This window comes from Rutilus rutilus, assembly GCF_951802725.1.
Source record: "Rutilus rutilus genome assembly, chromosome: 3".
Lineage (NCBI taxonomy): Eukaryota > Metazoa > Chordata > Actinopteri > Cypriniformes > Leuciscidae > Rutilus > Rutilus rutilus.
In genome coordinates, this window is record NC_140211.1 from 52,473,225 (window position 1) to 52,499,278 (window position 26,054).

Consider the following 26,054-nt stretch of genomic DNA (forward strand, 5'->3'; position numbering starts at 1 on the left):
AAATTTCCAGAGAATCAAGCAGTTTGTAACTCTGCATCTCATCCCCAGACTCAGCGCCTGAGAAGCCTTACGCACGCTCACTATCGCCTCCTGTGAATGGCTTCAAGAATCTGGAGTCACGACTGTACAGCAGCCAAGGCAGAGGTCCGACGAAAGCGGAGCACTGGCCTGATAAGACCGCTCACTACAACCACGAACCACGCTCTCAACCTCAGCCTCGCGTCCCGCTTCATCCCCCCGCAGAGCATCGTCCTCGAAGGTTAGATGTGGGCAACGGCTACGAGACGGACAGCAGTCAGGGCTCTCGCAGCCGAGCCAATCGTGCGTGGAGGCCGATGCGAGAGGCACTTAATGTCGACAGCGTACTAAACACTGATAATAATCGAAACTCCCAAAACTCTCACAGACAGACCTTTAATCAGGAGAGCGAAGAGTTGCCATGGGGCCGACGTGAAGAACGCAAACCCAAGAGTTTAATGACTATTTATGAGGACGAGCAGAAGCAGGACATGGGAAGCAGGAGCTCGCTGGACTCGGAGGGTCGAGGACTTCCAGAGCCGGACAGGGTTAAAACAAGCGTCAACAACCTCACCATTCGGACCGATAACTGGAAAATCCAGCGCACTGAATCTGGATACGAAAGCAGTGATCGTCTCAGCAACAGCTCAGCCAATCTGGACTCTCCTGTGGTGGAGAACTTGAGCAACAAAGAAATGCAATCCATACCCGAACCAAACCTTCCCAGGTAAGAACTAAAGTAATCCTCAGTCAGGAAGAGCATCAAGACATTTGCATTTAAGACACATTGGGTGATAAATGTCACTGCAGTAGTGACATAAATCTGATTTACAAGACAAGAAATCAACATGAATTCAATACTAATTTGGGAGATTTCATGCACTCAGTTGTTTTAGGCCACAGATAGGAGATTCACCGACAAGAAAAAGCAGGATTCATTTAAAGGGGAAGTTCACCCCAAAATGAAAATTCTGTCATTAATTACGTTCCAAACCCATAAGACTTTCGTTCATCTTCGGAACACAAATGAAGATCTTTTTGATGAAATCCGAGCGATTTCTGTCCCTCCATTGACAGCTACGCAACTACCACTTTGGACACTTCAAAAAGTTCATAGCGAGATCTTAAAACTAATCCATATGAATTGAGCGGTTTAGTCCAAATTTTCTGAAGAGACACGATCGCTTTCTATGATGAACAGATTGAATTTGGGTTGTAAATAGAGGAACAGAAAGCTCTCCGATTTTATCAAAAAGATCTTGATTTTTGTTCCGAAGATGAACAAAAGGAAATGACAGAATTTTCATTTTAAGGTGAACTATCCCTTTAATAAAAAAAAATTATCGATTATTTTTTAATATACACTACTGTTCACAAGTTTGGGCCCTTTTTTTTTAGCAAGGACACATTTATTTGATTAGTAATGACAGTAAAGACATTGATAATGTTACAAAAGATTTCTATTTCAAATAAATGGTTTTCTTTTGAACTTTCTATCCATCAAAAAATTCACGGTTTCCACAAAAGTATTAACCAGGACAAATGTTTTCAAACATTGGTAAGAAGAAATGTTTTTTTGAAAGCAGCAAATTAGCATATTATAATGATTTTTGAAGGATCATGTGAGATTGAATACTGGAATAATGATGCTAATATTTCACAATATTGCTTTTACTGTATTTCTTTTAACAAGTTATCACCCTATAAAATACTTTTCAGAAACATTTAAAAAAAAATCTTACCGATTCCAATTTTTTTGGACAGAAGTGTATAGAGTAATCGTTTGTTCGTTTGCTTGCTTGTCTCTCTAAACCAAGTAAACAACATGCAAGATATGCCTATGAACAGTGTTGTGTTCAAGCTGTGTCGGCAAAGAACGCTTTTGAATGTTTTTCTTTGTCAGATAAGGTATCAAATTCTTGTCTAGCTGTGCATATCTTGTTGTCATTGTGAATCAGAGTACACCGTGTAGCAGTAATGTTTGGTGGAGGTGTTTACGTCATTGTTTAAGGTCTTAAAAAGGTTAGGCTTGGGAAGAACTAATGTGGACTGACTAAAGAGCTGGTCACACTAGATGACCGCCTCAATAGTTTAAAGGGATAGTTCACCCGGAAATTAAAATTCTGTCAAAACAATTTTCATTTTTGGTTGAACTATCACTTTTAAGTATGAAGTTTGCATTAAACTTATATATTACTTTTGTGTGACAGAGCCAAAATTAGAGTTTTGTCCATGTTTGATTTTTAGCCAAGTTTAGATCCACTTTAGAACTTCTTTTCATTTTACACATTCATCAATATTTCAAGCTCACCAAATGTGAACTTAAAATGATCATGTGAAAGACTAAGATTTTAATGTGTACTCATTCTTCCACATTCATATGTTCGAAATTAAAATTGATGGTGCACAAAATCTAGTGTAACCACCCCTTAAGCCAAATACAACTTTGCATATAACATTGCTGAGTTCAATGCATTGTGTATTTTTAGGGACCCAAACTACCAAAGGAGGTATGATGATTCAAAGGCTGAGATCTCATCTTCGTCCATCATCTACGGTAAGAACCCGCAGAGGCTTCTCAGTTAAAAGTGTTACCAGATTATTAGATAATTGCCAGATAATTGCCTTTTCAAATCTAGTATGCTGCCTACTGCCTATATAGCAGCTGCCTTCTAAGGCCGCATTTTAACCATCATGGAACCTCTTATGTGGATCAGTGTAATTATAGTATTTGTTCATGTTATGAGTTCGCTTTTATTTTAGTATTGTATTTGTAATATTGTAAAGCAGTATTCATTTTAATTTTATGTTCTTTTGTCTTTTTTTACATTTTGTATTAATTATATTAGTACTTAAACTTATTTCGGTTATTTCCCAAGGCAATATTTCAGATTTTTACATTTTATTTTATTTTATTTTAGCTTTATCCCAATTACCATTAATCGTTTTAGTTGACAATAACAACACTGACATTGGTTTTTGAATGTTAGCATGTTGCAAAAATATGTTTGATGTTAGCATGGAAAACGGGTGCAAAGTGTGTATTTTGTCAATCTCTCACCCTTTGAAAGATCTCCCCACAGAGGCTGGGGGTCGATTAAAACCCCACACAGAGTGTTAAACAACTGCTATAGTCAGTTAAACACATAAGTAATGATAAGAGCAAACAATTATTCATTAACTAACTAAGAATGACTGTTTTTGATGGTGAAGAAATCAAAATAAGAGTTCGAACTTCAACTGTACCGTGAAAACCAGCGTCGTTATTGTCGTTATTCAAAACCATTCATTAATTGAAATAAGCTTTAACTAAAATATAAATATTAAATGAAAAACTTCAAATGAAAATTTGCCTCGGCAACTAAGTGGGTTTAAGTACTAAAATGACTAGAATAAAAATAAATTAAAGCTAATTAGAAATCTAAAAGAAATTGGGAAAAGCACATAACAAAATTACTAAAACAAACTCAAATGAAAATATAAAATATGATTAAATAATATATAAATCTGTGATATGGCAGTGCGGCCTCAGACGACCCGTCACGGCTGTTATCAGCACTCTCGTTCCAGATGAACTGGTGAAGTGAAGGGTGCACATGGGGTCGTGTTTGGGGACGAATCATTTGTCCTGGTTGTCAGCGCTGGGAGCTGTTTGTGTATGTGTGAGTGTGTTGTGATGGCCGGGGTGGGGGTCTATTTACCCCGCTGTAGGTGGTTTATGGGAGCTTTATGGGCTGAAGAAGTGAAGCAGAAAGGACATCTCTCAGGCTGTGTCCTCTCGCTCGCCTTTAAGGGTGTTTCGCTGCGACTCGAGCGTTGAAGTGTTCACTGCCGTGGGAAATAAAGGATGTGCGTTCTTTTGACGGTAAATGAGTTGGGGGGTCTTAGACAGTGAGAAGATGCATGATGTTTATAATTTGGCAGACCCAGATGGCAGTCATTTCAACATAATACAATTCAGATATGTGTTTTACTTTCTTCTTCTTCTTTTTTTGAGCTGCAATATTACATTACATTTAATATCCAGTTGTATTTCAAAATTGATTTGACAGTCCTTTCCAAATGTCAGCTTGGAATTGGTTCAAATGTGCTGTGTGTGTTGCCTTTTTAAACTGGCCTGATTCCAGTTGCCAATAGAGCAGAAATCATACAGATAATATAAGAGAAAGTGTATTAAATAAAATCCTCACCACTACTACAAAATTAAATTAATATTAAATTGCCCCTCTTATGAAATGAATATTACTTTTGTTTTGAAGTCTCCTACATAAGGTATATATGCATCCAAGGTCAAAAACACTTTTTATTATACACTGCACATCACTTAAAGGAAGACGCCGACTTTTTGGGACTTTAGCTTATTCACCGTATCCCCCAGAGTTAGATAAGTCCATACATACACTTTTCATCTCCATGTAACTCTGTCTGACGCACCCACTGCTAGCCTAGCTTAGCACAAAGACTGTAGGTAAACGGCTCCAGCTAGCATACTGCTCCCAATAAGTGACAAAATAACGTGTACATTTACATGTTGTGATTTGTATAGTCACATCGTGTACGAATAACAAGGGTCGCATGAGACACAGCCATCTTCTAACCGTATACATACTGGGAACCATATTCTCAGATGGCGAAGCACTGCTACTTGGGCGGAGTGATTTGCTCGCAGCACCTGAGAAGCCGTGGTGAGGAGCAGAGAGTTCGCTCAGAGTTGGAGTAAATCACTCCGCAGAAGAAGCAGTGTGTTATTTTGTCACTGAGAGCAGTATGCTAGCTGGAGCCGTTTACCTCCAGTCTTTGTGCTAAGCTAGGCTAGCGGTGGGTGCGTCAGACAGAGATGAAAAGGGTATGTATGGACTTATCTAACTCTGGGGGATATGGTGAATAAGCTAAAGTCCCAAAAAGTCGGCGTGTTCCTTAATTTCTCAGAGAGCCTAAAATGACTTGTTCGAAGATTCAGTCTCTCTAAACCCCTCCTTTCCAAGAGCTTACTCTGCTCTGATTGGTCAGATGCACCAGTCTTTTGTGATTAGTCGACTACAGTGCGTGTCGGAATTACCATATTTGAATTTCAGCTCTGGATCTTCCTCAGCGCTTTATACAGCAATTCTGACAGTAACAATTTTCCGTATGGTCTTTCCGTATAGTGGTGCTCATCCTTTTGAAGTGCATGCAAAGTGGATCAGCTTTCGCAGCGCAGAAAACAGCGTCTTCTCAACATGTTGACAACATGAACCAAACCTTTCCAGTCTCAGAAACACTAGATTAAAATAGTTTAATAATTGATAGCTACACCGTTTTTAATTATAATAATAATAATAATAATTTAATTATAATAATTAATGTATAATAATACATTTAAATATCATGATTAAATATGTGAATGACAGCACAAGCTAAACAAGCATTTAACACACAAGTTAGTTTTATTACTTTGGATCCACTAAAAATCACCTGATCGCAAAAGTAATTAGTTTGCAGATGCTGCTTGGAATGACAGTTATCTAAAGCACTTAAAGTCATACATTTTTAAGTGTGACTTGCATGCTGAGAACTTTTTTCGGCAGCTCTTCCTGTGTTCGTATTGCAAAGGAAGGAAATGTTAAATCCCATGTTAACATCCCAAGCTTTCAGTAAACAGTGCAGTTGAACATTGTCCTTGTTTGTGCACGGCAGAGGGGTTTTAAGAGCTGTTGGCAGGATGTGCTTTCTCTTGCTCATAAATGGAACGGTCTCATTGTCTCTGTAGTCCTCTTGCTCAGTGTCAGTGCTGCGCTCAGTTTTTAGTGTGTGCCGTGTGCGCTTCGTATCCCATAAGATGCTTGTAAAGGTCAGACCAGCAGGAGTTGCTGATAGTTCAGTGTGTTGAACAGACGAACCCCTGACAGTTGATCTTCCTGTCAGGACTGCTGTTTGCTCTGAATGGTTTTACAGAGACTCGCTGTTCACCCTCTGCGCACACACACACACACACACACTGATGACTGATTGTCATGACATAGATGTGTAATTTACACTGAACCAAAGTCTGAAATCCTTACATAAAACTTTATCTTTGTTCTTTTGCTGCCTTCAGCAATGCAAATCTAGTTTTTAATGCGATGTTGCATGTAAACTAAATGGGCCTAATCCTTAAAACTAAATGAAGACAGGGCTGTTTGTTATTTTGAGAATGGCCCGGTCCATTTACTTTGATGTTTGGCTCAGTAAATGTGAAAGTATGAACATGGTGGAGAGTTTGTATCATGGTATTTCCTGCATGGCACATTAAAACCATAAAGAGATGTTCTCTAAGTAGCATTTAAGAGAGATCTTGTTGCACTGTGGAAAATATTTATTCTTAGACATCAGGAAATATTTTTGGCAGGTCGGCAGATCCAGTTCAGCCTTGTCTAATGTGATTCATATCTATACGAATTTATATTTGCAAGTATTACTTTACTAGATTAATTTAGCTGTAATATGCAGTGTTGGGTAAGTCACTCTAAAAAAGTAATTCATTACTAGCTACTAGTTATAGTACATGTTCAACTTATTACTCTCTTTAAAAACTATTGCATTATTGCATAATTACTTTCTAAATCCTATATCAACCTCGAGCTGTTACAAGGATAGACATGAAAATGCTTATTCTTTCAAATAAATAATTTAAAATTGTATAAAAGTATTTAAAGGAAGGTTACATTAAAACATACATTTTAACATTAGGCATTAAATTCTGATGTTAAATTCACTATAGTTTTAGAATTGTTATATAGTCTATACAGTGTTTAATGCATTTCCATCATAACTGGAATTAAATTACAGAAAAATCAAGAGTAATCTTTCTTTACTAAATCAACTTCTACTAATTAAATGACATTACAGTAATTAATTACTTGGTAATGCATACACCATATACTGGTAATATGTTATCACACACTTTTTAATTGTAATCTCCAGAGCTAACAGTGTGTTCCAGCTAAGCCCTCTAGCCCATGGGATTTTGCTGCTGCTTTGTTTGGGCCTGATTCACTCAACTATGGAGCGCAGAGAACAGGTGTGTGTCGCTCGGCTGCTGAGCTGGCAGTGATCTCATGTTGGTTTAAACGTTGAGTGTTGACGTATGGTCTGAGTTTAACACCACTCCCGAGCTATCAGTCAGATCTGAGCTCTACCTCAACTTCTGAAACCAGTCTGACTGCCCATGTAATGTGATTGTTAACATTAACAAAGGTTAATAAATACTGTAAAAATACAAATAGTTAGTTATTGTTAATGCATTAACCAATGTTAACAAATGAGGCCCAATTGTAAAGTGTTGCCAAACTATTAAAATGTTTGTTTTTTGGTAATTGAAATAAAGCTGAGAAAAAGTATTGTAATTTCTGATGAAAAACATTTTTAAAAAATTATTTTGGTTAGTTGCCCACATTTCTCATTTTCATTTCTAGTTTCGTTGGAGTACTAAAATTACTAAAACTAATACTTAAAATAAAAATAAGTCCATATACAGTAGAAATATTTTAAAAATAAAATAAAATACAAGCACGTATTACAAATATGCTTAAACTTAAACTAAATATAAAAACTGAAAAAAATAAAAGCTAATTCAAAATATTAATAAATGTATTTAAGTAATACTAAAGTAACACCGATTTCATGACACCAGCTGGTGATGTGCTCGTTTTTATTTAACCAACCAGAATATTACTCATGTTATTCATCACAGTTTTATTTTAGTCATTCATAACAAATCAAATCTGACCACGATTATCTTTTATTAGTGGTGTTTATTAAGGCAAGAATCAATCATACTTTGAGTTTGGAACACTGAATACTTTTTATCATTTATAATCATCCCTCACTGTTTGCAGACATGAAAGATTATGATATCAAATCATGCGGCCTTTTGAAAAGAGATGCTGTTTTTTTTTTTCCTAAGCAATTGGATTTACAATATTTGCTTGGTGGAAGATTAAACAAAGGGAAAAACTCCCCTAAACTTGCACTGATGGAGGGAGTCGTCATATGGAGGGTCCAGAATGTCATATTAGGGGTGGTGGTTTCTTTTGGAGTTCAGCAGTGTTTTATTTATTTATTTGTTTTCAGCTCCAACACTGCAAGTCATGGCCACCAAATGGAGGTTCTTCTCATGAGGCTTAACAGCTTAAACACGACAGGCTTGAAAAAACTGAAAATGGGGTCTAAAGTCCAATCCTCTCATAATTGCATGCTAGCCAAAGGGATTTAGTTGTTAATGCGCTGGGGAAAAAAATAACAGAAGGAAGGGAAAGGCAGTGTGTGCTGATACATCTCACTCTCACTCTCACACACACACACACACACACAGTCACTGCTGGCTGAATCTCAGGGGGCTTGAGCTCAGGGCAACCACTGTGCTCAGATTCAAAGACAAACCGGCGATCCCATGAAGGAAAGGAAGTGTAGGACTAATTAAAGAGTTCATTTGCCAATTTCTTTTTTTTTTCAGTTTTTTCTGATATGTTTTATAGTAAAAGTATTCATTATCAGAGTAAATGGAAATGTATTTTTGCAGTTCAGCTTCAGTATGTTTTTTTTTTTTTTAATGATATTAATGTGATGTTATAGCAATCAAAGTATGACTCGCTGAACTTGTACAGCTAAACAAATTTGAAATCCTTATGATAGACTTGTCTACCCAGTGTATGTGAAGTTTTTATCTTTAGCTCCCTCTAGTGTTTCATTTTCATTCTTATTTTCTTTATATAACTCACCGGCCACTTTATTAGGTACAAATTGCTAGTACCTTCAGAACTGCCGTGATTCTTGGTGGCATGGATTCAATAAGGTTCTGAAAACATTCCTCAGAGATTTCACGCAGTTTCTGCAGATTTGTCGAATCTCCCGTTCCACTACATTCCAAAGCTGCTCTATTGGATTGAGATCTGGTGACTGTGGAGGCCATTTGACGATTTGAGTATAATGAACTCATTATCATGTTCAAGAAACCGGTTTGAGATGATTTGAGCTTTGTGACATGGACATCCCTTATCCTGCTGGAAGTAGCCATCAGAAGATGAGTACACTCTGGTCATAAAGGGATGGACATGGTCAGCAACAATACTCAGGTAGATTGTGGCTTTAAACAATGCTCAGTTGGCACTAAAGGGGCCTAAAGTGTGGCAAGAAAATATCCCTCACACCATTACACCACCACCAGTCTGAACCATTGATACAAGGCAGGATGGATCCATTCTTTCATGTTGTCTACGCCAAATTCTGACCATATCATATGAATGTTACAGCAGAAATTGAGACTCATTAGACCAGGCATCATTTTCCTATCTTCTATTGTCCAGTTTTGATGAGCCTCTGTGAATTGTTGCTTCTGCTGCTGTAGCTCTTCTGCTTCAAGATTGGATGTGTTGTGCGTTTTGAGATGCTCTTCTGCAGACCTCAGTTGCAATGAGTGGATATTTAAGTTACTGCTGCCTTTCTATCAGCTGGAACCTGTCTGGTTATTGGACTGGATATTTGATCTCTCTGTAAACCCTAGACATTCTAAGCTCAGTGGAATGTGGTTCAGTGAGGATGAAAATCCTAGTTTTGTGCGTGAAAATCCCAGTAGATCTGCAGTTTCTGAAATACTCAGACCAGCCCATCTGGCACCAACAACCATGCCACGTTAAATTCACTTAAATCACCTTTCCTTCCCCGTTCTGATGCTCAGTTTGAACTTCAGCAGATCGTCTTGACCATGTCTACATGCCTAAATGCATTGAGTTGCTGGCAATAATGAGCAGTTGAACGGGGTTTATATACTGAAGTCCAAAAAATAATTTTTGGATTTCCTGGCTGAAACCTTTAACTAAGTAGCTGTTCTATCATTCCTTGGAAAACTGCACTGTTGTTTTGAGGTTTCTGCACAGTGGTGCTGTCTTCCCTGACAATCTCACTGTTATTTCGTGCGCCATTGCTTGTGAATGTGTTCCCAGCATGCAGCTTGTGTGGTTATATGTCCCACAGTCCACCTGACAGCTAGTCAGATTTAAAGGTGCGGTCACTACAGCAACACATTGAAAGCTTTACTGTTTTCTCTTTGGAATCCAAGCTCTCTGACCACTTGGCATGGCATGGGCACTTTTATGATCGCGTTTACCCCTTGAGCTCATTGTTAACAAGCCATTGGCGCGCACAGAGAAGCTGGTTTGAACCGGATGGCCCAGCCTGGGCCCTTTCTCTTTGGACTTCAGACAGGCCCAGAGCCCCTGCTGAGCACTGCCCGCCAGATGCCCCACTGAGACACATCCTCACTGAACCACATAACACGTCTGCACTGTCAATGTTACAGCTGGGAGTTGACATATCAGACCAATTCTGCCTCAGTCTGTCTGGAGATATTCTGTCTGTTCGTGTTATTTTTCATTTGAGATGTATATTTTAAAAATAACTACACATTAAAGAATGCATGGAACTATACATAAAACATATGTTTTTAATCATTTATCTTATAGGTGACTACCAAAAGAAAGCACATGATCGTTCCATGAGTCCTGTTATTCCAAGGTGAGTTATTTGGAAATATGAATGTATGAAGCTTTGAATATGTTCCATGCTATTTTGTGTACTTTCCATGTACAGTAATGTTTAGTTGTATAAAACCATAAACGCATTGTCACAAGTAGCTATTATATATATTTCTCTCTGTAATGCAATGCATTTGAACATTTTGTAGTGTCACTTAAGTGCCTAAATACTTTTTGTCATATTAGGGCATAATTCTGTTCTTAAATCAGATTTGCATTAGATGACCCTTCATAAGCTTTGGGCTCTATGGGAATAAACACTTTTCCAAGGACATTTTGTGCATATTTGTGTATACATGTGACTCGGGTCATTGATTGCAAATGTTTCAGTATAGTTTATTGCAGTGTCTCTCAATAATGTAACCTTCCTTTAAATACTTTTATACAATTTTAAGTAGGACCACATTTATTAAATTTCATAATTACTTCTACACTTCTATTGACTTTGAAATATGGTTAAAGTGAACTGCTGAATGTACTGACAAGCATTTATGGTAAACTAAAATATACTTAAATGTAATTTCTATTGAAACATTTACGTCACATATTTGAATATGTTCAGTATGTAATGACAAAGTTGCAATTTAGTACAGTTAAAATATATGGATTTAAATGATAAATGTTATTTATCATTAAATAAATAAATGTAATATCGAATAACATACTACATTTAAAATTCTAATCAATTACTTTGTGCTTCAGTATGTTAGTCAACAATCAAAATAAGTGTACTTTAAAGCACGACAGGATTATTAAAACGATCTAAAATGTACATATATAAAAAACTTTTAATTTGACATTATTACAAGTGTAAAAGTGTAAAGAAACAGTCATTTAACTGGCCTATTATTTGATATAATATTATCTGGGAGTATAATTTTTTTAAAGCATACTTTTAAGATTTGAAGTACACTACAAGAAATACAATTAAGCACACTTATTTTTCACAAGGATCATACGGGCAATTATAAGGTAGTTATATACCTTATAATTATACCTATAGTTATAAATATAACAGAGCTATGTTTCCTCCTGCAGAAGGCAAGCTTTTAGATACATTCCTGGTAAGGAGAAGATGGAAAAGACTGAGGTAGAACGACCACATGCAGTAAACGGGAACCCCATCCCTCCTTATTTCACCAAGACCAGCAGTTCGGAGTGGAACAGCTCCGATGACCTTGCCGGTCCCTTTTCCGAGCTGGAGGATTCGTCGTTACATTCTGACATGCCTCCTCAGGTTCCCTCTCGGACTCTATCTCACGCCGCAGCTCCACCGTTGCCTCCAAAACCACATATCTTGAGTTCAGAGAACCGACGAAACCTCCCGCAAGATCCCTGCCCACCCAGTCCTCAGCGCCTTCCCCGGAACGGCTCGGCCCTGTCCCAGAGCGTCCAGCAGAAGTGGCTGGAAAACTCAACTGAATCGCACATGATCTCGTCGGACACGAGCTCCAAGTCTGGCTCCTCTGATCAGGAGAGGAATGATCTGTCAGCTAGTGAGGGTGAGGAGAAGTTCTCAGTCTTTCCTAAACCTGTTGTCGGCTCTCCTGGGATCCCCACCACTTATTTCTCTGTGGATAACTGCATGACGGACACTTACCGTGCCAAGTACTATAAAAAGAGACCCGGGCTTCATATGATGGTCGACTCTAGAGCCGGGGATCACACCTCATCTGGTGAAAGTGATTATGGGGAAAGAGTGTCACCATCTCCTTCAGAAACACAGGTGCCATCGCACACCAGAGTCATAGCTAGCGCAGGTAATGAGTCTCAAATACATGTACATCTCTTCTAATGTGGATCGGTTGAAACCATAAACTAGTGGGATCATTTCAGTCAAAAATAAATAGTTAAAATAAAATAACATTCAAATTAGTGATTGTCTTAAGTTACAATGTGGCACGTTGATTAATATACTGTTACAATACAGTTGTTGATTAATCATTAATTTATATGTAGTAATTTATATTTTTTGGTATTTTATGGTAGTAGGATGGATGGATGGATGGTAGTAATATAGATGGATGGATGGTAGTAATATAGATGGATGGATGGATGTAGTAATATAGATGGATGGATGGATGGATGGATGGTAGTAATATGGATGGATGGATGGATGGTAGTAATATGGATGGATGGATGGATGGTAGTAATATAGATGGATGGATGGATGGTAGTAATATAGATGGATGGATGGATGGTAGTAATATGGATGGATGGTAGTAATATAGATGGATGGATGGATGGATGGTAGTAATATGGATGGATGGTAGTAATATAGATGGATGGATGGATGGTAGTAATATAGATGGATGGATGGATGGTAGTAATATAGATTGATGGATGGATGGTAGTAATATAGATGGATGGATGGATGGTAGTAATATAGATGGATGGATGGATGGTAGTAATATAGATGGATGGATGGATGGTAGTAATATAGATGGATGGATGGATGGTAGTAATATAGATGGATGGATGGTAGTAATATAGATGGATGGATGGATGGTAGTAATATAGATTGATGGATGGATGGTAGTAATATAGATGGATGGATGGATGGTAGTAATATAGATGGATGGATGGATGGTAGTAATATAGATGGATGGATGGTAGTAATATAGATGGATGGATGGATGGATGGATGGTAGTAATATAGATGGATGGATGGTAGTAATATAGATGGATGGTTGGATGGATGGATGGTAGTAATATAGATGGATGGGTGGATGGATGGATAAACGGATGGATAGATCAGGTTATCTGATGCCGATTAATGGTCACATGACATGCAGTTAAACAAATAAAATGTGTGTTGTTAGTATGTTGATTTTTATTTATTTATTTTCATTTGGCATTTCCATGATTTAGCTTTTTATGACCTCACTAACCCCCTGTAGTTCCTTCACAAACCAGAGTTTGAGAAACCCTGAATCCCTTTCTTTCTTTTGTATTTTTGTATCAATACGGTATCAATAAGATAGTCCTATTCAAATTAAGGATAAATGAGTTGGGTCAAAAGTAATCTAAAAGTAGTCAGAATACATTACCTAAAATGTGTAATGTAACAGATTACATTACCAACTACAATTTTCATTCAGTCTGGCTACTACAATCGTAATCTACCCAACACTGATAGACATTCTTATGAGCTGCCAGATTCACCTAGAATAAAGCTGGACTTTAACACTAGTCTGATAATACTGATATAATGTTCTTTTTCTTTTCAGTTCATGCTTCCAGTAAACCCACTGCAAAATGGAACCCCGTTTCAGTGAAAGGACTGGACGAACACGGCTTTCTATGACATCAGGTGTCGTGTGAGAAACACACAGCGCTAGTGATGAAGCGTGGACGCTGAGACCTCTGGATCACTGGATGTTCAATGGCCTTCTCTTGGAACATGTCTTTCTGTGGCAGTATCAAACAGTACATTTGCACATTTTCAAGCCAAAAGAGAACAATATATTACCTAACTTAAAAGAAAATATTCCAAAACACTCAAAATATACTGTATTTGATGACTAATTAATTAAGACTAACAAGATTAACAAAAGTGAAAGAATAAAAGGGATGGATTGTCTTCCGACCCCACGGTGCGTTTGTTCATTTGGAGGGATGAGTTTCTGTTCTCTGCTTCCGATTTTCTCTTAAATCGTTTAATGTTTCGATTGTTTTTGGACGGCAGAGCTGCTAAAAGATTTGATTGTATTTCCAGAGGGTGAAGCTGCTAAATGTGAAACCATTCCTGTATTTGGTAAGAACTCCTTTAAATGTTTCATGGCCTTTTTTTGTTGGTTTAGGTGTGTGATATCTATTTTTTTTAATTAAATTAGCCCCTGATCAGTTATTAAAATGGGCCACTTTAAATATTGTCACCCTTCTAATCATGTTGAGTTTTTCAATGTGCACAGAAATCATGGACACTGGAGATCGAAATGTATGTCATTTGTTTGTAAATGGTGGAACTTGACTTTATTTGGGCACATTTTTTTCATATGTGGAACAAGTTGTACATTTTGTCATTTAGTTTTTATTTGTATGATATTTTGTATATTGCTTGGCAGAACACTGACTAGTGCCTTATTTTATACGTAAAGATGGGATAAAGGTGTTTTTATCTTATGTTAACTTTTATAATATTGTAGTTCATTTTGGTTAAGAACTTTTAATAAACTGATTTATTTAAGCATAACATGGTTGCCTAATTTGTGTGAATATTTACACTAAGACACTTTCATAAACCTTTCATACATCCTCTCACCTAGGCTGTATTTATTTGATAAAAAAAATACAGTAAAAACAGTGATATTGTGAAATATTATAAAATTTTAAAATAATCATTTTCTACTTGAATATATTTTAAAAATGAATTTTCAGAATCATTACTCTAGTCTTCAGTGTCACATGGTCATTCAGAAATCATTCTAATATGCTGTTGTGCTGCTTAATATTTCTGTAGTTTTTCATGATTCTTTGACTAATAGGAAGTTCATAGACATTTTTTGTAACGATGTAAAATGCATCCTTGCTGAATAAAAAATAATTTCTTAGTAAAAAAAAAAAAAAACTATTGAACCCAAACTTTCAAATGTTCTTAAAAATATATCTATATGCATACTATTTATTTTAAGATTTATTTTAATTCAACAAGCCTAGAATATCTATTGTAATTCTTCAAAGATGTATATTCAGTCTCGGACACAATTGTTAGTTAGCAATAATTTCCAGAGAAATCTAAATAATAGAGCATTAATTTCAGATGTCATTAATATGTCAGGAATTTTTATTCTAAAGTAGGGGTTTTTGCAGTGATAGTATTCAGATATATATATATAGCAATCATTTAGTGAACTAAAAAACTAATGCTAGCTAAAAATTCTACATAGCTTCAAAATCCAAGACCATTTCTTGAAAATTGGTCCCATGACATACAGAGCACAAACAGTAATAAATACATAGAGATTGAGTAGCATATATTACATTTACATTACAACACATGACGGTCCTCTGAGTTAGAAAAGATGTGGGCTGCATCCGAAATCGCACACTTCCCTACTATATAGTATGTGAAAATCAGTATGTGACAAAAGTATGTCTGAATTCATAGTACTCATAAAAGAGTGGGCAAAAAATACCTGGATGACCTCCTACTTCCGGCGAGGTTCTGAAGTGCGCATCTATTGACACTTTACTATCCCATGAGGCCACGGGAGAGGATTTATGAATGGCAGTGAAGCGACGTAACCGAAGCTGGTAGGTCACATGATAATGTCAACATGGCGAATGTAGTACGACCAGATTACATTCATACTATATAGAATGTACTTTTTTACTTATAGCACCTTATGTTCAAAATAAGTACCTACTCAAGAGAGTGCGATTTCAGACACAGCCGTGGTCACGTCACCCTTGGACCAAGAAATGACCCTGACCCTTGGTCAGTTGACAGCAAACAGTTGTTAATGTGGCATTAACAACCACATTACAGGAGTCACATCATGATTACTGTGAATTCCCTCATGTTGTGAGCAGTCTTACATTTTAACATAACACACATAGCGGTGTCCCTTTCCTTTCTTACAGTCTCGCATCTGCCATTTCGTCTTCCTCCAGACCAGGACACACTTCCTTGTTCCCTTCTTCCTGTTTTTTGGAGGGCTCCGCCTCCAGTTGGTGTAAGTGACAGGCTCTCCACCCACCCACTCCCAGCGGCCTTTACTTTCACGATCATTCAGACCTGTGGTTCAAGAAAAAACAGAGCGATGAGTTCATGTTTAAATCGCATTGCGCTAAAGAACCTTAACAAATGTGACGTTCGTCGTAATCACACTGACTGCAAAGTTAGTTTTATTCACAAAAAAAAGTTACCAATCCAAAAGGGTTTTCTTTCACTGAAGTCCCACAGCCAGTCCATGTCTCCTTTTGACAAAACACTGACCAGGTTTCCATTAAAGCTTGAGGAAACAAGTATTTAGTTAGTCAACATGAAAGTCACAAACTTGACCATTCTTATATTTTATTGAATACTACAGTGTTTATATAAATTATTTATTCGTGCACATCTTTTTTTTTTTATTATTCATGTTCCTCGTAATCTTTAATCAAAATAACTTCCCCTCCATCTTGCAGCGGCATCTCTTCTCTAGTGACGCGTTTACTGGTGCGAGAGCGGGACAACCTGTCACTCACATGAGATCCACCAATAGCAAACCACAACCATCCAATCAATTCCTCATAGAGCTGCACGATTAATCGTTCAAATATGGCGATCTCGATTCAAACACTCACACAATCTTATTCCTAAATGACAATGATTCAACTGTCTATTAAACCTTTGACAAGTAGCTACGATCACAGCGAACATTCAGATCTGCATTGGCGCCGGCGCTGAGAACAGTTGTCATGTTTAAACCACACGTTATCGTTATTTGTGTTACGATAATTCAAATGATCACAGAAGTACTGTGATAAAAGTTTATAGTTCAGATATAGTCTGATGTCTATGGTAACAAATCACCTTTTGAAAGTAACTTGATGCTTCAAATACAGATTGTATCAATTACATCGTTACACCAGCAGGAGGCGACAAGGCAATGTTTAAAAAAATCACTGCGTCCGAAATCGCATACTGAGTAGGTACTACATTTGATGTGAATTTATTTCTCGACCAATAAAAAATATGTTCTATATAGTATGAATGAAATCGGGACGTACTACATCCGCCATGTTGTTATTGTCACATGACTTATCAGCATCGGTTAGCTTCACTTCCATTCATAAATCCTCTTCCGTGGCCTCATGGGATAGTTAGTGTCCATCGTTTGCTAACTTCAGAATCTCGCCGGAAGTAGTAGGTCATCCGGGGACTTTTCACCTAATGTTTTTCGAATACTATGTATTCCGCCAAACTACTCTGTTGCCATACTGTTTTTCGCATAGTAGGGAAGTATTCGATTTCGGACACAGCGAATGTGTTTGTCACTGAATCATTCATTCAAGAGATTTGTTCAAAAACACTGATTCATCACTAATGAAACAAATGAAGTCTTAATGAGTGAGTCGTTGAATCATTCATTCAAACTGATTAAAAAAAATGAACTCAAATTAATTAAATATTTTTTAAATAGACTGCAGTCATTAACATTTTGTCAGAACCTCTAGTAAATAACATTTTGTTACATTGTCTGTTCAGAATCTTTGGAGAATCGTGATCTCTATAAAAAAAATGTAAACGTGATTCTCAGTTTATTCAGAATTGTGCAGCTCTACGGCCAAAATCAAGTCCAGGGTTGCCAAGTCCGTGACAACTTTTAAACTGTTGCCGCAGATTTTATTTTTTTTACCACGTGGGTTATAGGTTTGACAAATCTTGAATAAATTATATTTGACCAAAAAAAAACACTTGTATTGAAATATGCTATAATATACAAATGATAAAACTGTTCTAGATGTTAAGTTTGTTTATGATCACTACGATATACCTAGTTGTTTTCAGTTTGGATATTAGTGACTGTAAAATATGTATTTTTAGATGTGAGAATGGCATATTTTCCGTTGATATTTAGGATATGGTCATTTGGCTACTTTTAGGCTATTTTTGTTTTTTGTTACGCAGACCTGGCAACCCAAGTCCCATCCTACTTTTTTGCTTGTTCGAGAAGCCATTTCACTCAGATGTCACAATAGGGAAGAAAAGACTTGTTTCATGCCAACTTAAAGGTGCATTGCGCAAGTCTCTGAGTTTTTGCAGAACTATGCCCCCTTCTGGCGACACGCGAAACTGCAACCAGAGTTGTGCACGCGGTTATGTGGAGTTTGCGTTGGGGTTTGGGATGAACTGGAAGCCGGTCTCTTTGAATCCATCTTCTACTTTTGCAAAAGTCGCTTGAGTTGTCTTCGCTGATGCGGATAATGGCGGCGAATACACAAACCTGCCAGACATAGCCAGGTGAGCGTGAATGCGCATGACGTCACGCCCAGTCGATTCCGACCCGAATCCCTCTTATTTATTTTACTGTACAGGATTATAGAGGCAATCGCAGTGATCATAGAAGGGCTCATTCAGCCCATCAGGCAATTGCTTAAGCATGTATGGGTTAGAAAAATGGGTATTTTTAACATGAAAAGTTGCTTAATGCACCTTTAAAAAAAATAAATAAATCACACATATTTGATATCCTCCGACTGAATGAAATCAAAGAATGAATCAAAAAGAAAGAAAAAAAACAGGTCCATCATACACTACGCAATTTTCTGTGAAATCTGTCAAATCAAATCAGCAGACTGGCTCTGGTATTCAGCAACTACTGTCGACTCATCCAGACTGCAGATCGGGACAAAAGTCTTTGAGTGTATTCCTTACAAGTCATTACTGATGGTTTTATTGTTTTTTAGCGTGTTGTCTCACCTTTCTCTGCAGGCCCGCACCGCAGCGCTCCACGTGGCTTTGCGCTCTGTGCTCAGAATATAACAGAAGTCGTTGTGGTACGTCCATCCTCGAGGACATTTCTGTGCTTTCACAGTCTGAGCGAGTACAGAAAAGACAAGAAAATATTCAAATCATCTCATGAAATGTAGAAACTGAAGAGCCAGTCATCATGATTTAATCTAAATATGAATGTGAATGACCTCATTAGTAGGTGTCCAGGGCCTCCAAGAGACTCCATTACAGTGAAACATCTGACCTGAGCTGTCGTTGTAATGGAGGAAGCCACTGAGCTCTGGAGTACAGGGTTTAGAAGAAGGCTTGGGAGAGAGACAACCAAACACGCAGGTTTATTTGCAAAAGATTACTCGAATTAATCTGATGATTTCAAGACACGCTCACAAAACTCTTACCCGAGTCCCAGAAGGCTGCAGAACTCTGTCAGTTTGCTGTAGTTTTGTCCTGAGTGAAGGAGCGCGCTGCTGCCCCCAGCTGGTCACCTGCACCTGTGCCTTTCTGTCAGTCCTGGAGTCAGCGTTGTCCTCCTCCACCGCCATCGATACCATGCCGTGATACTGTAAGTTATTGATAATATTAATATAATGTTAAGAATAATAACAAAATTATAGTTTCAACATTTAAGATAAATAATGTTCTTGGATATAACCCAGATATATCTAGTCACAACTGCAGCTACACATCTCCTCTACTGCCATTGTTTTATTCCACTTACTCTATAAATGACATCAGATCCATGACGAATGATTTCCGAAGGCTGAACCTGTGGATGAAAGTGCTTTAGATTATTCAGAATATATATATATATATATATATATATATATATATATATATAAATACAGAAAAAAAAAAATATATATATAGTGTAAACAAATAAAATGCCATGGCAGCTAACAGAAATAACTGGAAGTACTGAAATTACTAAAACTTAAATGACAATAAAGCTAAAAAAGGAATAGAAGATTATATTTCTAAATAGAAACTAAAATTGAAAATGAAAACTCCAAATATTTAAAAGCTATTAAAAAACCTTTACACTATAGTATATAACACAGGCTACATAGTATGCAAATTTTATACCATAATAGTATATAAATAATACCGATAGATAGATAGATAGATAGATAGATAGATAGATAGATAGATAGATAGATAGATAGATAGATAGATAGATAGATAGATAGATAGATAGATAGATAGATAGAAAAGGTCAGATGATAGATAGATAGATAGATAGATAGATAGATAGATAGATAGATAGATAGATAGATAGATAGATAGATAGATAGATAGATAGATAGATAGATAGATAGATAGATAGATAGATAGATAGATAGATAGATAGATAGATAGATTCATACTAACTTACCACTTTTCCATTCCCAATGACTCTGAGTCTTTTCTTTGCAGTGGAGGGAGCTTCAGCTGTTATATCTCCATCACCTCTGATATAACCCTGAGAGAAAGGTAATGTTTCCACCTGGATGGAGCCGTGTTGAGGGTACGGACCTGGCTCAACCTCCTGGCCTTGAATACTAGCTCCTGCTTTGATTCGGTTCTCTCTGCACTGCCCTGTAGAAACACCCAACAAATGACCTTACAGACATTACGTGACGTTTCATCATCATGTGAAAGTAGGATCAGAATTATTGCTATATTCATTAAAGGAACTGTTCAACCAAATATATGGTCTTATGAACAATCTGCACTAACCATTTGTGTCCTTTATGAAGATAGTGGCTTCAGATTTGTCTTTCAGCACTGCACCCACCGGAGATACCAAGGTAACCTCAAATTTCTCATCACCTTCCTCTAAAGAATCCTGAACAATCTCCACTCTCCATACTCGACTGACCATCCCTGAGAAAAGACACAATTAGCAATGATTAAAGCATTGAATTAGCTTCTGTAGTATCTTATTGTAGCATCTCAATTCATTATTTTATTTATTTAAAGGTGTGGTTGATTATGATTTCTCTTTTCTAACTTAAGTTAGTGTGTAATGTTGCTGTTTGCACATAAACAACATCCGCAAAGTTACGACGTTCAAAGCAAAGAGAGATTTTCTTTTACAGAAATCGCTTTTTAAGGACTACAACAAACGGCTGGTAGGGACTACAATGAGCTTCTTCATGGTTCTAATTCTAAACCTAAAATTGACATAAACCTCCACCCCAGGAATGTGATTTATAAATTATCATGACAGAATATGCTAATCAATGACTAGAAGAACTCCACATCAGCTACATAAATTCATCAACTAATCATTCAGAAATGTCCTGTTGCATTCTACATGTTGTCACTTTTTCTTGAGTCTCTCCATCTTTGTCCGACTCCGGTTTGAACATAAAAGGCTAAAAGTTTTTGAAATTTTCAGTGCTGTCTGCGTGAGGTAATCAGAGCTGCTAACAACACACGCACAAGAGCTCCTGAAGCTCCGCCCTCTGTGCCGGGAGCAGCAGCTCATTTGCATTTAAAGGGACAGACACAAAAACGGTGCGTTTTTGCTCACCCTCAAAAATTGATAATTTGAACATGCTATAAAAAATATATCTGTGGGGTATTTTGAGCAAAAATTTCACATACACACTTTGGGGACATCAGAGACGTATTTTACATCTTGTGAAAAGGGCATTATCCCACCCCTTTAAGAAAACCCTAAAAAAATTGAAAGTGTTTCAATTTACCTGGGTCAAACTGAATCAAAGATGAAGCCGGTATAAAATCCTTTACAGCAGATGCTGTTAGTTCTTTCACCTATGGAGATAAAAAAAATATATATATTTATTTATATATATATATATATATAAAATCCTTTTCTGCAGAAGAATAAAAAACAATCAAATAAAGCTATACGCAATACCTGTACAGTCACATAAGACGAGTCCTGCACATTCCCCTTCCTCTGGATGGTTAGTGAGACTGACCCTTGTCTCTCACATATGATATACTCAGTCCTGGTCAGCTCCACACTGGCCCAGCTAAACTCCAATCTGACAGAGGGAGTAATATTACACATCCTAATATACACAAACAACATGCCATTCAAGTGTACTGTATGTGTGGAAGTGTGGTGTTCCATAATACATTGAGAAATACAAAAACATTATATTGCTATAAGAAATTACTATTTATGGCCAATGGAAATATCTATATATATATATATATTTTTTTTTTTAAACATCATTTCAAAGCGCAAGGTTTACTTGTGAGAGGGTCCAGATTTGCCCAGTGCATCAGACACGGCAAACTCCAGACTGTCAGTTAAAGAGTCCAGAGCAGAGTTTATGATGTAGAGGATATTCCTTCTGTTCAGATCCCTCTGAGAGAAACGATGTCTCACAAACTCACCTACGCACATGTCAAAGATTATAGAGGATGTAAACACATTATTACAGACAGGAAGACTAGATCTAGATAGATGGATACACAGACAGACAGACAGACAGACAGACCTCTCACCATTGGTATAATTTTCCAGGTATCCAAAGTAAGGCGGTCTGAGGATGTGATAGATCAGATCACCGTCTGCAGAGTTCTTGTCCTGAGCCTTAAGCTCTCTGGAGGAAATAAAGATCCCATAACGGCCATCTTTGAGGAGCTCCACTTTCCACAGGGTTTCCAGCACTGCTATCTGTGGAGCTGAGCTGTCGAGAGCTTCAATCTGTGGCACACACATCAGTATTATAAATTGGAAAACAATGACAGACAAACAATAATCAGAGTGAGTGAACACAAATCAGACATTTACAGACATGATGTTACTTCTCCCATTGCTACACTTTATTGAGTATAATCATGATACTGAACATCTTAAATGTTAGGTATTAAAAAATGAACGACTTCCCGCCGTGGCGGAGATATCGATAAATAACTTTTAGTAAGAGAGGCGTTTTGGATGTTTCGTCTCCTTTGGGTTTAAAAGAGGATTGATTATTTAAAATTATTGGTAACACTTTGCAATAAGGTTCATTAGTTAACTACCTTAGTTAACATGAACTAAGAATTAACAATACTTTATTCATCTTAGTTAATATTCAACATACGTTACTAAAATCAAAGGTTGTGTTAGTTAACATTAGTTCATGCACTGTGAACTAACATGAACAAATAATAAACAGCTGTATTTTTATTAACTAATATTAACAAAGATTAATAAATACTGCAACAAATGAATTGCTCATTGTTAGTTCATGTTAGTTAATACATTAACTAATGCTAACTAATGAACCTTATTGTAAAGTGTTACCAAATTATTTTGTTAAATTTTATTTATTTTTTTGGGTCACAATGTTTATGAATGGTATTTTTTCCTGAAGTGTTATTGTTCCTATTATTATTATTGATTTGTTGTTCCAGATGGAGTTGAAATAGAGTCTGTGGATTGATTGTCTGATTATGATCACCTGAAGATTTGTAGTGTTTTCTATATAACCACTGAATTGTTACACTGACGAATGCAAACAGACGAAATGTCTGCATTGTTTTTTATTTCCTGCTTGAAAAATGTTACAGTGCAGACCTTTTAAAATTTGTAAAAATAGGTTTAAAAAAAAAATTTGTATCAAAACAAATGATTGCAACTAACTTGCAGAGTGAAGAAGACCGGCTCAGTTTGCACTTTTCCGTCCAGCACGAATCCTCTTTCTGTGCTGTCAGAGGCTGTGAATCTGAAGCGATCGATCTGAGAAGCTCCTCCAGAGTGTCTGTATGAAACAGCCAGATCCTGAATGTTCTGCTGGGTAAAACTGCTACCAGCCACCAGTGTCTGTCCGTTCAAAAGCAACTGGCCATACTGGGGAGGGTGGACCACCTTGTAGCTCAAGGCAGTGTGTGGGCTGTCAGGATCAGACAGGAATAAGGCATCAGGTGTCAAAGTTATGGTGGACCCCTGGGGAACCCGTAGACCAGTGTTGTGCACTAGTGTGGGCAGAACCTTATCAGTCATTTCCACTAAGATCTCCAGGGTCCCGTTGCGAGTTGATATGCCATTGCTGACCACAAACCTATGGATAATGTAGACATATGGAGCAAAAACACAAAGGACAAATCAACTATCTTTATACATATACATATACATATATATATATATATATATATATACACATACATACACACTGTATATATACAGATTGTTATTATTTAATTAATATTGATTTAGTTACAGTACTTACAATACGTGTGCAAATTGTGCTTGATTGCCAATATAATATCAAAATGCTACTGATGCTTCTAATGCCAAAAAGCCAATAATTGGGGAAAAAAATTATTGTTAAATAAACTTAATATATAATGTTAATTTAATATAATAGAAAAAATGAAATGTATTATATTTAATTATTAATTGTGTGCAAATCGTGCTTAAATATCAGATAATTGTGACATTATTGCATAATTATACTACATTTTTGAATATTTATATAAATAATATTTATTTATTTCGATTTTTGGGGGGGAAATAACTCGAAAAATAAAACTATAACATTATTTTGCAAGATTCAACCATAAAAATAAAAATAAAGGTTGATGATGAACGCAGACTGCATCAGTCCTTGCATGAGGTCCTTACTGCAGGGTCTCTTTAGGTGAAGTGGCTCTGTTGTCATGTACATAACACACCAGGTTTGCTGCTACGTCCAGCTGACTGAACGACTGAATTTTCACGCCGGTGTGTTTGATGTACTCCACGTGACCATGTGCTGGAGGTACAGTGATAACATAGAGCAGCTCCTCCGGCTTGTCAGTGCCGTCTACCGCCAGCAAGACGTCTGTGGTGAGAACCACACGCTCCCCTCGACTAGACCTCACAGGCTTCAGGAACAATGCTATGTCTCCTGCAGATCAGCACAGAGCAGACTTGAAAAGAACTGACTCAATTGAACAATTTGCTGATAACTCTTGGAATACAGGATGCATATCATCAGGAAATAAAAGCAGCAGCCCACCTTTCTCCAGTTCTTTGACTGTAATGTGGAAGTGTTGAGCAGGAGAGAGGTTCTTGCCGTCCATCAGGTGAAAGACAAAGAAGTCAGCAGCGGGTGCTCCAGGATGACTGGTGTGAAGGTACCGTAACAGGTTCATATCCAAAACCTGCTGAGAGCAGTTCATTCCTGCAGATACAGACACCCAGTCTGTGCCGACCTGAGGAACAGCAAACATTCTGGGTTTGTTCACACACACACACACACACACACACACACACACACACACACACACACACACACACACATATGCACAGCTAATGCTGTGAGATTTTATGTTTGTTTTATCTTAAACATAAAATAACCTGATCCTGTTTGATCAAGGCATGCGACTGTTCTGACTTGTCCAATTTTCAGCATCAATTTTTCATCTTGCATCAAAATCCTGTCTATTCTTTGTATGCATTTGAAATATAGAGTTGGCTTCTGTTTTAATGTACCCAAGTGTACCTAAAATAAAGAGAGTTTAAAACAGGTTTGTGGCTCTTAATTTGTTTTTATTAATTACCCACTTGTAAACTTATGGTTACTGTTCTTTTTTATAAAACATAGGATTTGTATTAAATCTATATTCATTGAGTCGAATCGGGAATCGAAATTCGAAATTGAAAATCGAATCGAGAGCTTGTGAATCGAAATCGAATCGAATTGGAACATCTGAATCGATACCCAGCCCTAATATATATATATATATATACAGTGGGTACGGAAAGTATTCAGACCCCCTTAAATTTTTCACTCTTTGTTATATTGCAGCCATTTGCTAAAATCATTTAAGTTCATTTGTTTTCCTCATTATTGTACACACAGCACCCCATATTGACAGAAAAACAGAATTGTTGACATTTTTGCACATTTATTAAAAAAGAAAAACTGAAATATCACATGGTCCTAAGTATTCAGACCCTTTGCTCAGTATTTAGTAGAAGCACCCTTTTGATCTAATACAGCCATGAGTCTTTTTGGGAAAGATGCAACAAGTTTTTCACACCTGGATTTGGGTATCCTCTGCCATTCCTCCTTGCAGATCCTCTCCAGTTCTGTCAGGTTGGATGGTAA

General features: G+C 37.1%; 3 protein-coding genes across 6 annotated transcripts in view; 1 reads left to right on the forward strand and 2 right to left on the reverse strand.

Annotated features, from left to right (window-relative positions):
• Positions 1–14,756, forward strand: part of usp53a (ubiquitin specific peptidase 53a) — a 52,585-nt gene extending 37,829 nt beyond the window's left edge. For all 3 annotated transcript variants that reach the window (XM_084403842.1, XM_084403843.1, XM_084403844.1), the window contains exons 14-18: positions 49–745; positions 2,508–2,575; positions 10,497–10,548; positions 11,607–12,328; positions 13,799–14,756. In XM_084403842.1, the coding sequence (XP_084259968.1) occupies positions 49–745; positions 2,508–2,575; positions 10,497–10,548; positions 11,607–12,328; positions 13,799–13,875 (1,616 nt within the window). In that variant the 3' untranslated portion in view covers positions 13,876–14,756. The remainder of the gene's footprint in view (positions 1–48; positions 746–2,507; positions 2,576–10,496; positions 10,549–11,606; positions 12,329–13,798) is intronic.
• A 253-nt stretch (positions 14,757–15,009) lies between these two features.
• Positions 15,010–26,054, reverse strand: part of frem1a (Fras1 related extracellular matrix 1a) — a 35,905-nt gene continuing 24,860 nt past the window's right edge. For both annotated transcript variants that reach the window (XM_084403840.1, XM_084403841.1), the window contains 15 exons: positions 24,960–25,155; positions 24,584–24,848; positions 23,603–24,020; positions 22,477–22,678; positions 22,221–22,365; positions 21,878–22,007; positions 21,702–21,771; positions 20,728–20,874; positions 20,384–20,586; positions 19,730–19,777; positions 19,410–19,571; positions 19,200–19,316; positions 18,979–19,094; positions 16,440–16,525; positions 15,010–16,308 (listed from right to left, as the gene is read on the reverse strand). In XM_084403840.1, coding sequence (XP_084259966.1) covers positions 16,106–16,308; positions 16,440–16,525; positions 18,979–19,094; positions 19,200–19,316; positions 19,410–19,571; positions 19,730–19,777; positions 20,384–20,586; positions 20,728–20,874; positions 21,702–21,771; positions 21,878–22,007; positions 22,221–22,365; positions 22,477–22,678; positions 23,603–24,020; positions 24,584–24,848; positions 24,960–25,155 — 2,508 coding nt within the window. In that variant the 3' untranslated portion in view covers positions 15,010–16,105. The remainder of the gene's footprint in view (positions 16,309–16,439; positions 16,526–18,978; positions 19,095–19,199; positions 19,317–19,409; positions 19,572–19,729; positions 19,778–20,383; positions 20,587–20,727; positions 20,875–21,701; positions 21,772–21,877; positions 22,008–22,220; positions 22,366–22,476; positions 22,679–23,602; positions 24,021–24,583; positions 24,849–24,959; positions 25,156–26,054) is intronic.
• The window catches only part of hnf4b (hepatic nuclear factor 4, beta), a 457,854-nt gene continuing 448,377 nt past the window's right edge, over positions 16,578–26,054 (reverse strand). Inside the window, exon 9 of the transcript XR_014626700.1 lies at positions 16,578–18,711. The gene's annotated coding sequence lies outside the window, so the exon portion shown is untranslated. The remainder of the gene's footprint in view (positions 18,712–26,054) is intronic.